Raw genomic sequence first — 16,205 nt, 5'->3', positions numbered from 1 at the left:
CAGGGGTACAGGGGCTCGTTTTAGGAGCCACCCCCGAATCCAGCAATCAAAGTCATGGCATTTTCCCTGGGAGAACAGTCGTGAGAAGCTTGTGAACGGAAACCCAGAATGAAACCTTAGGGACAGGGCTCATGCTGGGCGCTGAGGGCTTCCAGGGAACCCTGGTCAGGGAACCAGGTGTCCCCAGATCTTCGGAGAGGTGTTTGGATGAGCAAAGAGCAGCCTCGTCCAGACGGACCTAATCAAATCTCCTGGTTTTTCAAAGATCAGAAGCTCATCTGATAAGGAACACCATTGTCCCTATTATGGTGTCGATGATGCAAGAATTCCATCAGAAAGACCTAGTCAACTTCCAAACTATTTCATTTGAACAGGGGATTCAAAACACGTTCACACTACAGCTTTGTCCAAAGCAAGCTTTCAGAAGATGGGGTCGATAGCTTCGCAAGCCAGCTCACAGGCCTTCCCGAGGTGGACAAGGAGACTGGCTTTGGCGCTGGAATCAGGCCCAAAGGTCACAACTGCGATTTCCATTTCCCACAGATTTATTAAAACCAAGAAGCCATGGTTATGGGAGGAGAGGAGAGCTGATTAGGTGACAGGCAAGAACGGAAGATGATAATTTCTCCTCTGGGACACGTTCACTGTGTATTTTTTTATGTTCCTGATTTTTGAACCGCATAATGTAAATTAAAACCTTTGTCATTCAATTTTATAATAAACCATTAACTCATAATAGTTACTTTATTATAAAATGAAAATTTTAATTAATTTTATTTTATAAAATTAACTCATTTTATAATAAGGTATTCGCTTCGAAGTCTTTTTTAAGACATTTGAGTATCACTTTTGTAAGAAAACGCTTTTTTCCCCCGACCCCTACTTCCCCCAAAGGTTTGCCCGGGGTTGGAGAAGTATGTCCGGCAGAGTCTGCAGTGAGACAGCCTAGACAGCAGGTGGCGCTGCGCGCAAAGCGTGCACCTCCCCTTAATACCTTTTTTCTCAGCATTGGCGGGGGACCGTGGGGTCCTTTCCCTAGAGGTGGCCATTCAAAAGCCTGACCCAGGGTGCGGACGATTGTCCCCACCTCCGCGGAAACTCTGACTTCGGAAGAGCTAGAGAAAGTAATGACGTTCTTCATACGCTCTTTCGAGCGGGCCGGGACGGCGGCGGCGTCAGGAAGCCCGAGAGAAAGTTCGCGCGGGAGGCAGGCGGGGCGGCGGGCAGCCCCGAGGCGGGAGGGGTCCTGGGCGAGACGCGAGCCGGCGGCCTGTGCAGGCGACTGACTGAGCAGCGCACCCGGGAGCGAGGAGGCGCGGCGGAGCGAGTGGACTTGCGCTGACAGATACACTGCGCGGCCGGGGGACAAGCGAGCGAGTGCGGGGCGCAGCCATGATCACCTCAGCCGGTGAGTGCGGCGGGCGCCGGCGCCGACTGGGAGGAGCAGCCGCGCCGGCTTTTAGCTGAGTCAGGGCCGGTGACTGGGCACCTCCCGGCGGAGCGCCGGCCTGCGCGGCCGCGCGTACCCCGCCCGCACCTCTGAGCCCGGGTCCCAGTCGGGGTTCGAGTTCGGGGCTGGGGGTCCGGCCGGGCTTCTGGCCACTGCCCCCGCCCGAGGGGGAGCGCGCCGGCTCGCGGGCCTCGCTTCCCTCCCAGCCACACCCCCGTGCCGGCTTCCTGCGCCCTCCCGGGACCCCGAAGGGTTCCTTCCCTCCTTCTCTCCCAAAGCCGGTCGTGTGGAGCCCCCCCATCCCAGTCCTTCGGCGGAGGAAGTTGAGGTGCCCTGATTCCCGGGGCCGTCCGACGGGCGCGCCCCTTAACTGCGACCTGTCGCCCGCAGCCCGGCCCAGCACCGTCCTCCGGGGGCTTCTGGCGGGACACTTGCAGCGGGTCGTTTCTGAGTCTGAGCGAGGGTACTCGGTGGAAGCACCCGGGCAATTTTGGGGTTCAGAGACAGCGCCCCGAAGTCCGTTTTGTCCTGAGAATTAACTGAGGCTGAGGGCGCACTCAGAACTCGTGGGGGTGCGGGCAGGTGTCCAGCGCTGAGCTGCGACTTCAGTAGATTCGTGTCGGGACCTTGGACATGGGACCAGCTGTAGAAGTCGGCTTTCGGGGACGGCCCCGACCCCCCAGGTTATTTCCTGTTATTTCCCCGCCTTGGTGCGTCCCCCTTGGCTGCACACCCTCCCTGCCCGTGTCCCTCCCACTGGCATCTTGTGGGCAGCAAGCCGGGTCGGGAGACTGCAGCTCACCGGGGCCCAGAACCCGCCTCTGAACCGGCGCGGGGAAGGGGGTGGCCACGCCGCGACGCCGGCGCCAGGCCGCTGTGGCCCGCGCCTGGGCCGGGCTTCGGCCGATGGCTGGGCTGGGTGAAGCGCACGGCAGGAGAGTGGCGGTGCAGAGCCCCCAGGAGATAGCCCGGGCCCCGCGCTGGGTCCCTGCCCGCCTGGCCCAGCTGGGTCCCTCTTCTGGGGCTGCTGGAAAGCCGCGGCCGCTCTGCTGTCCCCACGCCCGTGCTTCTGCTTCTCCTAGAGCTTTGCTTCTCAAACCCTCCTCTGGCCAGCGCGTGCCTGTGTTGGGAGAGCCGAAGAGCTCTGGCCGCTTTCCCTTCGCCTTACCTCGGGGCTCGCGCCCTGCAGGTGTCTGCTTAGACTGGTGACCCACAGGGCCGGCAGACCTCTCCTGACCCGCCCGCTGCTCCCCCCCAGCAGTGTACTTCGTCCATCTGCCTGTTCTGCTCCCCACTCTGTCTCTGGGGAGATCTTCTCACCCCTGCACCTCTGGCATGTACCCCAGCTCTGTGTGCATGAATAAATCTTCAGATTATGAGAGTGTGGGGCTGCTTACTGCGCTATGGCGGCATAAAGAATCTTAAAAAAAAAAAAAAGCAACGCTCTTGCCCGCCCTCACAGTCTCCTCACAGTCCTATAACTGTTTATTTACTTGCTTGACTTCTTTTCTCTGGTAGGAGTTTGAGGGAGAAACTTTTCCTAGTTCTTAGAACATAGCCAAGCAGATGGCAGAAGTTCAAAAGTGTCTTAGCCACGAAAACAGTCAAGTAATCAAGTCCATAAATGAGACCTTAGAGTGTTTTAAGTGGAAATGAGAAAGGGCTTGGTGGCGATAGAGTAGAACTGACACCTTTGAGGTTGGCAGGAATGGCCATCTCGGTGTCTGCCCTGCACGAGCCTGTGATGGTGGTGATGACGGTGTTTGTCCCCATAATTTGTTACTGCGCAGCTACCAGTTTCTGTTTCAAGCCTTCAGCCACCTTGTTCCCTGCCCTTTGGCTCATGTTAGTTCAGAATCTGTTTTAGGTGCTAACCAGCCAGCATCATGGTCCCGGTGTGGATTCGTCGGTTTATGGTTCACTTGCTGGCCAGGCTCGTGCTAGGCTCTAAGAGCACAATGGTTACCAAGAGGTCAGTGTGCCCTAACTTTTTCAAGAGGTTCTGACTGGGAACGCGCCTGAGAGCAGGCGCTGATGAGGGAGAGGGGAAATGGAGTAGGGCTTTTCTGACATAGCACGGGCTCTCTCACTCCTTCCTCCCGCGGCGTGTCCCACTCCTTCCTCATCCAAGGCAACCATTTTCAACGTTTAAGCCTTTTTTCTTAAATACTTATACTTAAATTTGTAATAAGTAATTACATGTATATTTATATTTATACATGTATAAATAAATCTCAAATACTGCAATAAATTGATGCAACAGGTTTAGGTATTATCGGTGGACTTCCTATTACAGCATAAGAGATTTTTTTAAACCTTTTCCATTCCTGACTCCAGCTCATAAGAGAGATCTGTTTTGTTTCTAAGATGGGATATACTAGTGTATGGGATTCAGAGTACTTGGTTTAGTTGTGTTGCATGGACAAAGGTGGTATTTCCAACTGGGACCACTGTGTAGGAAGTAAGTCATAAGTAAAACCAATGAGGAATCCGAGCACCTCGCTTGGTAAAGCTAAAGCTAAAGCGCTTCAAACAACACATCATTGAATGACAATAGGAATGGGCAGCATTTGTATCTTTTGATGAAGAGTTCAGCTGTTCCACAGTTAAAGTGTTCTTGCCTATCTAGTATCCCACGCCAGTAGTTAGCAGGCCACTGTGTGGCCACACCAACACACACAATACTGTAAAGGACTCGTCACACCACCCTAGAGAATATTCTCTCTCTCTCGTCATACCAACCTAAAGTACCATGAAGTTCTTTTTTATACTTTTAGAATAGTATACCCTAGCTAACGCTAACATGGAGTTTTGTTTGCTAAATTTTGTGTCCTTTCCTATCTGGTTCTCTGAAGATTGCTGAAGCTATTTAGCACTCCACACTATCAATAGGAGTGCCTACATCTCCTAAGTAAATTTACCTTGACACTTTTTAATTAAATGTGTTTTAACTCAATGTTCCAGAATAAAGACCTAATGGAAAACATGAGAGCCAGTTTGCTTCCCTTTATGGCCTGTGGGGTGGTGATTTCCCCTATCTTTTTTCTACTACTACCCAAGACATGGGACTGTATTTCAAGGTGCAGTCTTTTGGAGAGGACAGTTGTTTTCACTAATCCAGTGCCTCAAGGCAAGGAATGCTCTGTGGGTAAATGGAGACAGAGCAAGTGAAATTGCTCATCATTTCGCAAAATCTTATCAGTTACTTGGGATGTGAGGGAGATGTTAATAATAGGCATTCTGGAATAGTTGAAATATGTTGCCCTGTTGAGCTGATGACTATTTCCTTTTTGGTAAATAGTTATGTAACTCTTGGTTTCTTGCGTGTGAAAAATTTTATTCTAAAATAGTGTGTGGGTTGGTCAGTAAGTTAGGCCAATGATTCTTAAATATAACAGGCACCAGTATCACAACAAGAGGTTGCAGCCTCATTACTTGTTCTATCCCCATGATTTCTGAGTCAGTGGACTAGTTAAGGGGCCAGAATTGCCCTAGGGGCCTCCTGGGTTGGGGCCATGAATTTGCGTTTCCAACAAGTTCCCAGATAGTGCTAATTCTGTTATTGGTCCAGGGAACCCACTTAGAAAAGCATTGATCTAGGCAGATAACGTGGTATGTGTGGTATCATGAGGGTTCACTAAAACAGTTAATTCTTCAACTTCTAAATGTTGGATTTTACTTTTTTTTTTTTAAGAAAAATAATCATCCTTTAGTGAAGTCACCCCTCAAAAATACTGTTAATGTTTTCCATATTTTTGACTAAGCAATAGTTCCTGTCTTGGCATATATCTTATAATTATATCATTTATCTTATAGCTGGAATTATTTCTCTTCTGGATGAAGAAGAACCACAGCTTAAGGTATGAATTGAAGAAAAGTTAACTAAACTTAATATGAATACTGAGCAGCTCTTAAATTTATTGATATCTGTATATCTTCCAGCATTTGAAGTAGCCTTTTTATCAAGACTATACCCAGGTATTGAAGTTTTGCCCTGGTGGACATATTTTAGCAGCAGTAGTTGATTTTCCCTAGAGCTTAACAAAGCCAAGGCAAATAAACCTCAATGTGATCGCACCTGAAGCCCCCCCCCCACAATTTTTTAATCATGAGAAAGCACAAAAGATTATTTCTTCATTGTCACATAATTTTAAATTATTCTGATATGACAAAAATTTGAAATATACTTAAGTTGGCTTTAGACACCTGAATTTATCCTGGATTTAGTTTTATTTATTCAAAGAAGAAAAATACTTTCTTGATAAGAATGATATATGACTACTCTGCTGTTTTGTTAATGAAAACAGAAAGGGAACTATAAACCCAAGAGAAAGTATATGTCAGTAAAAGTTTTTCACCATAGATTTAAAATTCTAGAAAATTGGACAAAATTTTACCTTTGATTTGTTGGAAACTTTTTAGATGAATACAGTGGTGGGTCTGTCTCAATACCAAATTTTGGTTTTCTTTTCCACAGGAATTTGCACTACACAAATTGAATGCAGTTGTCAATGACTTCTGGGCAGAAATTTCTGAGTCTGTAGACAAAATGTAAGAACTCTTTTCTATAAATTAAAGTAAACTAGATTAATTTTAATTGTAATAAGACAGATCAACTTTAATTATTTGTGGGTGTAGTAGGTCTTGTGGCTAACTAGTTCATTTATAAATTTGCTGTTAATAATTACGGCTTTATTACTAAATTACTAACATTTAGATTTGGAGTTTTTAAGGAAAACCAGATTGAACTAAGCCTAAACTTCCTGTTATCTTTCAGAGAAGTTTTGTATGAAGATGAAGGTTTCCGGAGTCGGCAGTTTGCAGCCCTAGTGGCATCTAAAGTATTTTATCATTTGGGGGCTTTTGAGGAGTCTCTGAATTATGCACTTGGAGCAGGGGACCTCTTCAATGTCAATGATAACTCTGAATATGTGGAGACTATTATAGGTAATTATCTTCCATCTGACGAGCCTGTATCTTGTTGACTTCTTTGTTGCTATAGTGCATATAACATTTTTTTTTCTGAGTTACCTTGTCATGTTGCCAAATCTCATTTTAATTAGAAGTTTATAATTTCTACATAATTCATGCAGGCTGTTTTTAGATCTAGTTTCCAATTTCACGCTTTACTATCTTTTTTTTGTCATAGGGAACAGTAACAATAGTAATGATGAAGGCATCTCACAAAATGTTTTAAGAATGAATCAAAGAGATTATTCAGAAGGAGTTTTCTATGTAATTATGGTTATCTCTAGTCCAACAGGCATGTTGTTTCATGAAAAAAAATTAGATATTGTGACTTATAGAAATTAAGGGATAGCAATATACAGTTGGTTTGCATGTGAGAAATAATTACTGAGTGTACCCATTGTGCGAGGTGCTATATCTGTTCGTCATACGTTGTTTTCTTCATACCATGGTTTGTACACAGGCCTCCTGGTAAGGAAGGAGCTAACTCTATCACAAATGAGAAAACTTGCATTTGAGATGAGAGTGATGCATGGCTATTAGATAGGATGGTCAGGCTTATTCCAAAATATATTCTTTCCATTAGTAACCATTGTTTTCTCATTTATCTTTGAAGTGAGGTGGTAGCACATAGGCAGTGCTTTGGATTCTCTAACTTGTATTTTGAACCAACTCTTAAGATTTTTTAGAAGAAAATTTTGTCGGTTTAAAATTGTTTGAAAACTCCTGCTCTAATAGAGGGGAAGACTGCATACCCATCAGACATGTTTTTATGAAATCAAGTCTTAGATGATAGGTGCAGAGAGCTCAAAGGTGTGTGTTCTCTGTAAAGAGTGTAGAGTATGTATTTTTTTTGGTTGCTGATTAAGAAGAGATTTATATTACTCATCTGAATCCTCAAAGGAGAAAGTTGGTATTCTCTTTAAGAAATTGGGAAATGCTATATAAGGTGTTCCACTGGAGTACTTTTTAAAGATCCCTGAAGTCCTAAGGAGGATTATGTATTTACACTTCTGAGTTTTTGCTTTCATGGAAATCTGCAAGTAACTGTTGCTCTTGGGAGTTCATTGAATTGGAGTTTTCAGCTGTGAATCTTATGGAAAAAATAGATGGTTTTAAAGAATAGACCATTTCATATGAAAGCAGAGTACTTCTGCTGTTTTCACTTAGAAATGGGAAGTTAAAGACACTTAGCTCTCGTTTAATTTGAAGAATTTTTTGGTGGATGTTGATAATTTTTTCCAATAGTGTGACCTGCAAGTGCTGCAGTGCTACAACTTTACAAATAGTGCTTTCGGACAGGACTGCTGGTCCCCGTCAAGGGCTGTGAGGTGGTTATGTGTCCCTAAACACCATGTATCGTAATTAGTAGAGGCGGTTACTGATCAGTAGACCAATTTACTTTGCTTTTTTGTAGATGTATACCACGCTTCTAATTTTATAGGGACTGTTAGAACAGATTTTTTAAAAAATGTATCCTCTCATGAGATACATGTATCATGAGATACATGAGATACATGAGAGGATATTAAAAACAATATGGGGAAGGCTACCTGGGATCCTATATGTAGTATCTGCAGAAAATTCAAGACTAGTAAATTTCCTCCCAGTTTTGATAAGACTTCAGTGAGAAGTGAGACTAAATGCTAGTATTAAGCTATAATGTAAGCCAAGTTTGAAACCTGCGAGGTAAAATCCCCCCTCTCTATCCCCTCGCCCCAGTTGTTGTAGTCCTGTTTTTTTTTTTTTTTTTTTTTTTTTTTTTTTTTTTTTTTTGTTTTTGTTTTTTAATTTTTGCATGGAAGGACTGGGATGAAGGCCAGAAGTGGGAGGGAGAGTTGAGGAAGGGAGGGATGCAGGGAGTGAGAGGATTCACCAGTCAGAGTAGGAAGTATAGAATAGGTGGATCCACTGAAATGACACTGCTAGGGGAGCAGTGGGCAGTCAGGAGAGGTCTGCCATGCCTGTGGTATCAGCTCCCTGGTGGGGGATTAAACTTGTGCTGCAGTGGCCTCAGAGAGCTTCATAATGTGGTGCTTTAACCTGTTGCGCCACCAGGGAGAGCCCCCACTTTTTTAGTTTTATTGAAACTCTTAATAATGAGACTGCTAAGTTTTGTAAGTTGTAAGCAGTTTAGGTATTTCTTAGTAAAAACGCTGTTGGCATCCTTTAGTATTTTTTTTTTTTTAAGGTTTATTTATTTATGCAGAACTGGGGTACAGGCCAGAGATGCGGAGGGTGAGAGGATTCACCAGTGACAGAGAGAGGCGCAGAACAAGCAGATCAACAAAGTCCACTGCTGAGGGGAGCAGCAGGCGGGCCAGGAGAGGTCTGCCGTGCCATGTGGATCTCCTCCGGGGCAGGTGGGGATCGAACTCGTGCAGAAGTGGCTTAAGCTTCTTAGAGCAGTGCTTTAACCCGCTGCGCCACCAGGGAGGGCCTAGTATTTCATCCAAATCATTGTGAATAGTGAAAGCCAAATTGTGGACATACACCTTTGCATCAGTTTTCAGGCTCCTGTGGGAAGGGGAGTGTGAGTAGGTTTTTCCCCTCACATTAAGAAGTTGGATACTGCTACAAATGACAGGAAGAGATTTGGAAATCTTTTGAGTTAACTTTAGAACCTCTTGCACATTTCAACATTATTACAAATGTTGAAATGTCCCAACCCTCAAGGTGTTAACAATTTCATTAATGTAGAGAAGTGTAATTATTAGTATGTGGTAATTGCTGTACTGGGCCTTTTTGAAATATTCTCAATATCAAGTGTTTTTTGAAAGTGAAACAGCAACTATTTTCTAGCCAACTCTCAAATAGACAACTTAGTTTAGCAATATGATCTTGATAAAAAAAATAGCACAATTTAAATGTTTTTAATAAACGTGTAACTGGCCCTCCCTGGTGGCACAATAGGTTAGGATGTAGCACTGTAAGCTGGCCGCAGCCTCTTCAGTGCAAGTTCGATCCCCTGCTCCAGAGGTGACCCACAGGGTGCAGCAGACTTCTCCTGCTTCACCCTCTGTTCCCCTCAGCAGTGTATTTCATTGATTCATCTATTCTGCTCCCCACTCTGCCTCTGGTGAATCCTCTCACCACCCATGCACCTCTGACCTGTATCCTAGTTCTGTATGAAAAAAAAAAAAAAAAAACCTACAAAAATCTCACTCTTTAAAAAAAATGTGTGACTTCTAGCTTTTAAATATTTTGAAATTTTATTTAGTTACCATATAAATTTTTACAATTATAAATACAGACATTGTTCTTTCTACTAGCTTAGTCCAATTTACAGGGTGATTTTATTTTCTTCATAGCAAAATGCATTGATCACTATACCAAACAGTGTGTGGAAAATGCAGATTTGCCTGAAGGAGAAAAAAAACCAATTGACCAGAGATTGGAAGGCATTGTGAATAAAATGTTCCAGCGCTGTCTCGATGACCATAAGTATAAGCAGGCTATTGGCATATCTCTGGAGACCCGAAGACTGGATGTTTTTGAAAAGACTATCCTGGAGTCGGTAGGTAGATGATATGATTTCAGAAACTGTTATTGATGGGAATCAGCGAAGAGAATTACTAAAACTGAGAATCTTATGGGTATTAAAAAGATGTGCTCATGGCAAATGTTGTTTTGTTTTTATTTTTGTATTTATGTATGAACCTGGCCTATGTTTTGTGTGTTCATTGAATCTCTGCTTTTATTTTACTACATTTATCCTTTGAACCCTTGCACAGGGAAGTTTTTTAAGATGCCTGTATGATAAACTACTACTTTAATTGTCTAAAACAGTAAACTGGTTTTCTGGGTTGGGTAGTTTTTGTGATAATTAGGACAATTGTAAGTAGCCAGAAAATGGCTAGAATGATGCAGAACTGAGCTACATGGACAGTGATCTGCTTGCCACGTGATCCATCTATCCCTCTCCTAGAGCTAATTCTGCCCTTCAACCTTTTTGACCTTGTTCTAGTTCCTACGTGTACCTAGTCTCATCCTCCTGGCCAACATACTGCCTCTCCCAAAAATATTCTTTCACTTATTTACTCTTTTATTCCTGTTCAGAATTCAAAGTTCAACCCATCAGTCATCACCAACTTTACCCTCTTCTGCCCCTGTTGCAGTTACTGTCCACGTTTTTGTTAATCTCTTGGAGTCCTGTATTTTTTCATAGAGTTTATAGTAATTTATTCTGTTACTAGCTGTCTTTCCCAACAGCAAATAACCTCTGTGAGGACACAAACTTTGTTCCTTCTTCACTGTTTCCCCATTGTCAAAAGCAATATATATAGCGACAGTAGCAAGATTTTTTTTTAAATGAGTAAATGAACAGCCCTTGTGGTAAACTAGCCCTTTGTATGCCTTTTCCTTTTTGTATATGGTAGCCTCTCTTTGGCTTTATTTGAATAAAATTACAATATTTGTTTTAAATCATTCAGCAATATTTTTTGAGTGCCTTCTGTCTGGCAGCCAGTGTTACGGCCTTGAGGACATATTGGCATACGAGACCAATAAAGTTCTTGCCCAGCTAGAATAGTCCATTGTGGGGAATAAGTCACACAAAGATACAAGGCGAATGGGTGATACATGTTTTAAAAAGTAAGAAATGAAGAAGAACATCTTAACTTTCAACCCAGGGCACAAATGCATGTGCATGTAACTGAAGTTTGATGAAACATACCTAGTTGTGATAGAAGTAGTAAAAGTGGGTGCTGTTTCTTAAAACAGTGTAATGCTGATATTCTTAAATTGTATTTTTTAAAAATGCTGGTCACATTAAGTTGATTTCCTAATTCATGATGGGCTACAACTTTTTGAGAGATACCACATACAGCTTTTCAATCTTTAAGGACTTTTATACATTGATATTTCAGATATTGAGCTTTCTTTGGAGAACCCCAAAGTAAACCGTACATAGTCAGGAATCAAATTTTCCTCAGGGACAGTCAGAGCTGACACACTTATATCTTGAGTCACTCAGAGTTGCAGGACTGTTCTCCAGCTTTGTATTCCTGTTTGACTTGTGTCAGCAGTAAGTCAAGGAGGAATCTGATAGCAGAGTTAGATGCAGAGAGACTTCACTAGACATAATCGAAAAACAGCTGCTCCACATACAGACAGCTGGTTATGTCTTCATATAATGACTAAGAGCACCACGCTGTTATACTGTACTGTAGTCATATGGTGATGACTCTGGCCGGTCACTAAATATTAAATTGTTTTCAAGCCATTTTTTTAACGAGACAGGAGAATACATAATTTTTTAGACATATTAATCTAAAGTGGTTAAACGTTTTAAGTTTAGTTTTAGGGGTTTAAATCTTTACCTGCCTAGAATGACTAAAGAATATAGATTAATTCAGCTTCTAAATAAACATAATACTTCAATTACCAGATAATGATGTATCTTTATTTTTTTCAGAATGATGTCCCTGGAATGCTAGCTTATAGCCTCAAGCTCTGTATGTCATTAATGCAGAATAAACAGTTTCGGAATAAAGTACTAAGAGTTCTAGTTAAAATCTACATGAACTTGGAAAAACCTGATTTCATCAATGTTTGTCAGGTAATTATATTCTTTTATGCTGCACTTTTGGGTTGTGTTAGGCATTTTATTATGTTACATTACTATGATTTCATACATATATCTTAGTGGATCTTCACAACCCTATGAATATTAGGTGGTACAGTTTATATTCCTTTTTACTAATTAAAAACCTGAACCTTAGAACTAAAAAGCTATTTTATCACAATGCTTTCTATGTACTTTTCACTGTGAAAATAATGTAAACACTAAAAGAAATTTTGGAATTTGGAAAACAACAGGTAGAAGGAAAGAAAAAAATAGTATTTATGTCATTCTAAAAAGAATTTTAAGTGTAAAAATTGTCTTTGGTTGTCAAAACAGTTTATTTTACCGGTTTTTGTGTATGTTTATTGTACTTTTTTTTTTAAGAGATTTATTTATGCATACAAGAACTGAGGTGCAGGCCAAAGGTGCAGGGGGTGAGAGGATTCCCCAGAGACAGAGTGGGGAGCAGAACAGTTGGATTGACTGAGACATACACCAAGCTGTGGGGAGCAGCGGTAGACAGGAGCTGCGCTATGTGAGTCACCTCCCTGGCTGGGGATGGCGCTCAATTTAGTGGCTGCTGAGAGCTCGGTAGCTCTAAGATTAACCCTGAGCCACCAGGGAGGCCCAGTTTATTGCACATGTTAAAAAAATACATAAGATGTAAAGTGCCCCTTTCCCTTAGACTTTCTCCCAAGACAGTGCATAAATGTTTTTCCCATCCATGTGTTTGGCCCCCTTCTCCTTTTCAACTGGCTCCTTATGTTTTATTGACTGAGAGGGTGTAGTTTTACTTTGTAGCAATTACATTGCATGCATTTTTTAAATTCTGCCTAAAGCATTCTCATTATATCACACATTTTGTTATTTTTTCACTACAATGTGTTCTGTTTTTGTATCTTAAGAGTGTGTGTGTGTGTGTGTATACTTTTTTGTTTTTAAGATTTTATTTATTTACCCATACAGAACTGGGGTACAAGCCAGAGGTGCAGGGGTGATGAGAGGATTCACCAGAGACAGAGTGGGGTACAGAACAGGCAGATTGACAAAGTCCACTGCTGAGGGGAGCAGTGGACAGGCCAGGAGAGGTCTACCATGCTGTGTGGGTCACCTCCGGGGCTGGGGATTGAACTTGCACTGAAGTAGCTGCGTCCCCACCTGTTGCGCCACCCGGGAGAGCCCTGTATCTTACATATTTTTAAATGATAATTACATCCTTTCAAAATGCTCTTTATAGCAATTGAAACATTAAAAAAAAGCTCAGAAATAACATATACCCTATGTCATTTTAACATTTTTGTGTATTCATCCTTTCAGTTTTCTATATATAAATTTTTACTTTTTAATTTACTCCTAAATAATTTTTTGTGGTTGTTTTTAATTGTTTTTTTCTGAAGTTTGTATGAAAGACAGATCTCTGCCCTCTTGCTCAATATTTCAGTTTTACTCTTCAGAGGTAATTTTATTTGTAGATATTCAACTGTTTTGTTCCTTGTCCCCTGATTTTTTTAAACTTTTATTTTGCATTTTTCAACTCTTTTAGCAGGTAGTATATTGATTGACATGATTCAAGATTTAAAAAGAACAGTGAAAGTGTTCCTTAGTCCTTGGTGACAAATAATATCAGCTATGCATGCCCTTCAGGTTAACATTTTCTTACATCTAATGTTTTCCAAACTCTTGTTCTAATTTTTTGATGTTACAGTAGTCACTAAGTGAATGGATATGTGCTCTACCTTATTTCCCATTCCCATCTCACTGGTCATTTGTTTTGTTTTCATTATTTCCTATTCTTAATTTATGATAACTTTGGTTTATTTTTAAGTTGATTTATTTGCTACTTAAGGGAACAAGGAAATTTAAGTTGAATCCTTAAAAAAATTTTTGTTAAAATTTATATCAGATAGGGGCCCTCCCTGGTGGTGCGGCAGGTTAAAGCACTGCACTAAGAAGCTTAAGCCACTTCTGCATGAGTTCGATTCCCGCCTGCCTCCGAGGTGACCACATGGTGTGGCAGACCTCTCCTGACCTCCCCACTGCTCCCCTCAGCAGTGTACTTTGTTGATCTTCCTGTTCTGCTCCCCATTCTGTCTCTGCTGAATCATCTCACCACCCCTGAGCCTCTGGCCTATACCCCAGTTTGTATGCACAAATAAATAAAAAAAAATTTATGGCAGATAATTCGAGTAGTCAGAGCAATGCTTCAGATTGTTCATTTTATTTGCCTGCTGTCCTGGTGTTTGTTAAATGAGTGAATGCTTCTACAGTTTATATCAAATCAGAGAATGCAAGTTAAAGAGTATTTAAGTATAATTTATAGATAAGATTGAAAGAAGCTAAGATTCATTCATCAGCCATTTGTAAATACTGCTAGTTATCAGATTCAATATTAGAAATGGTGGGTATAAATTGTATAGATTTTCTTATAGAAGGCAAATACCATTTTCAGGAAAACTTTGCCCGATGCAAGATCAAAAATAGTGTGTTACACTAAATAGATTATCTGCCTGGTTTGCCTAAGCTTATGTTTTCAGGTTTCCTGTACTGTTCATTGTTTGTTGATTGTGTAATTGTTCTTTATTTGCATTTCAGTGCTTAATTTTCTTAGATGACCCTCAGGCTGTGAGTGATATCTTAGAAAAACTTGTTAAGGAAGACAACCTGCTGATGGCTTATCAGATTTGTTTTGATTTGTATGAAAGTGCTAGCCAGCAGTTTTTGTCATCTGTGATCCAGAATCTTCGAACTGTTGGTACCCCTATTGCTTCTGTGCCTGGATCCACCAATACGGGTACGGTTCCCAGTACTGTCCCAGGATCAGAGAAAGACAGGTATAAGTATCTTTTTTTGCATCACAACCAATTGAACAATCCTTATTTCACTTTGGAAACATGTAGAATATTCATAAAATTCATAAAATTTAGCTTTCATAGATTGTAGGCTATTGATAGGCTATTGCTGTTTTGCACTGTGTGTAGCATATTAAGGATAGTCAAAGAAATGGATCCTTCTGGAAAGAAATGGAAGTGATTGGTAGGAAGAGCCTGCCAAGCAGCATTATTGTGTTAACTAATGGAGTAAATTTTTAAAATCTCAGATGGAGTAGCTGGGTTAGATTTTTGATATTTTGGTTAGATAATTGGAATGCAAGAAACTCTTTGTGCTGTTACTAGAATTACATATACATAAATCTTAGGCTGATATAGTATTAGATTTGTGTGTGTATATTCTGTAGTATCTTAATGTATTCAGCCTACTTGTTAACATGCGTAACTTCAGTGTCTTTTTGTTATACCTACTTATTTTTCTTTTAAAATTGTCCATGCAACTGTGAGAGTTACCCTTTTTGAATCTAAGCTCACCCCCCAATACTTCACACACGCTTTTCAGAGAAAGTCTAAGTGTTAGCAGTGGCCTGAAACGCGGTGCCTAGTGCGTTATCGCTATGCGCTCCACCTCATTCTCATCCCTTAATCCTCACTCGCTGCCTTCAGACTTCACCAAGTCCACAGAATACCGTACCTGTGCCTCAGCAAGGTTTTCTTAAATGCTCGTTTTTAGTATTTTGTTCCCTCCCCTTACTTTTTTGTTCTTTGGGGAATCTTGTTTATATGTAAGAATTTTCTTTACCCATCTCTATACTTTTTTCCGAATCCCCCTTGCCAGCTCTTCAAATATTTTTCTTAGTTGGTAGTAATCTGAATACAATAATGCATTAATCTTAATTATACAGCTTTAACAGATTCTGAAATTATACATGCCCAATAACCTCTACCTCTTATCCCAGAAACTCCTGATCTGAGGCAACCAGTCTGATTTCTATTAGATTAGTTTTGCCTGTTTTTGAACTTCATAAAAATGGGATCGTATAGCATATATTCTCTTGTTCCTGATTTTTTTCATTCATATCTGCAGTAAACATCTGTGTTTTGGGGTCATTTTGGTGACTGATTTCCTTTTTTTTTTTGCACAGCAGCATTTTACTATAAAAATACACCACAGTTCATTTATTCATTCTTTTACTGATGGATGTTTGATTTGCTGCTGGTTAAGAACTGTTAAGACTGTTAAGAATAAGGTTGCTGGGCACATTGTTTTACAAGTCTTTTTTTTTTTTTTTTTAATTTTATAAATCAAATGTTTTAATTTTTTCGGGTAAATGCCTGGTATTGGAATAGCTGAATCACAGGGCATGTGTAGAGATAAGAACCTGTTCGGTTG

The 16,205-nt window shown here is 41.3% G+C and overlaps 1 protein-coding gene across 3 annotated transcripts in view; it reads left to right on the top strand.

Annotated features, from left to right (window-relative positions):
- The first annotated feature begins 1,240 nt into the window (after nucleotides 1-1,240).
- The window catches only part of PSMD1 (proteasome (prosome, macropain) 26S subunit, non-ATPase, 1), an 81,126-nt gene continuing 66,161 nt past the window's right edge, over nucleotides 1,241-16,205 (top strand). For 2 of the 3 annotated variants that reach the window (XM_012726923.1, XM_004674206.1), the window contains exons 1-7: nucleotides 1,241-1,408; nucleotides 5,267-5,310; nucleotides 5,928-6,001; nucleotides 6,228-6,397; nucleotides 9,730-9,935; nucleotides 11,835-11,978; nucleotides 14,577-14,815. In XM_012726923.1, coding sequence (XP_012582377.1) covers nucleotides 1,393-1,408; nucleotides 5,267-5,310; nucleotides 5,928-6,001; nucleotides 6,228-6,397; nucleotides 9,730-9,935; nucleotides 11,835-11,978; nucleotides 14,577-14,815 — 893 coding nt within the window. In that variant the 5' untranslated portion in view covers nucleotides 1,241-1,392. The remainder of the gene's footprint in view (nucleotides 1,409-5,266; nucleotides 5,311-5,927; nucleotides 6,002-6,227; nucleotides 6,398-9,729; nucleotides 9,936-11,834; nucleotides 11,979-14,576; nucleotides 14,816-16,205) is intronic. The other variant, XM_012726931.1, reaches the window with a different exon arrangement.

The sequence above is a fragment of the Condylura cristata genome, unplaced genomic scaffold, assembly GCF_000260355.1.
Source record: "Condylura cristata isolate star-nosed mole 26May11 unplaced genomic scaffold, ConCri1.0 scaffold00002, whole genome shotgun sequence".
NCBI classification, from domain to species: Eukaryota; Metazoa; Chordata; class Mammalia; order Eulipotyphla; family Talpidae; genus Condylura; species Condylura cristata.
Note: the sequence above shows the minus strand (reverse complement) of the source record. Positions and strands in the feature narration are given on the sequence as shown.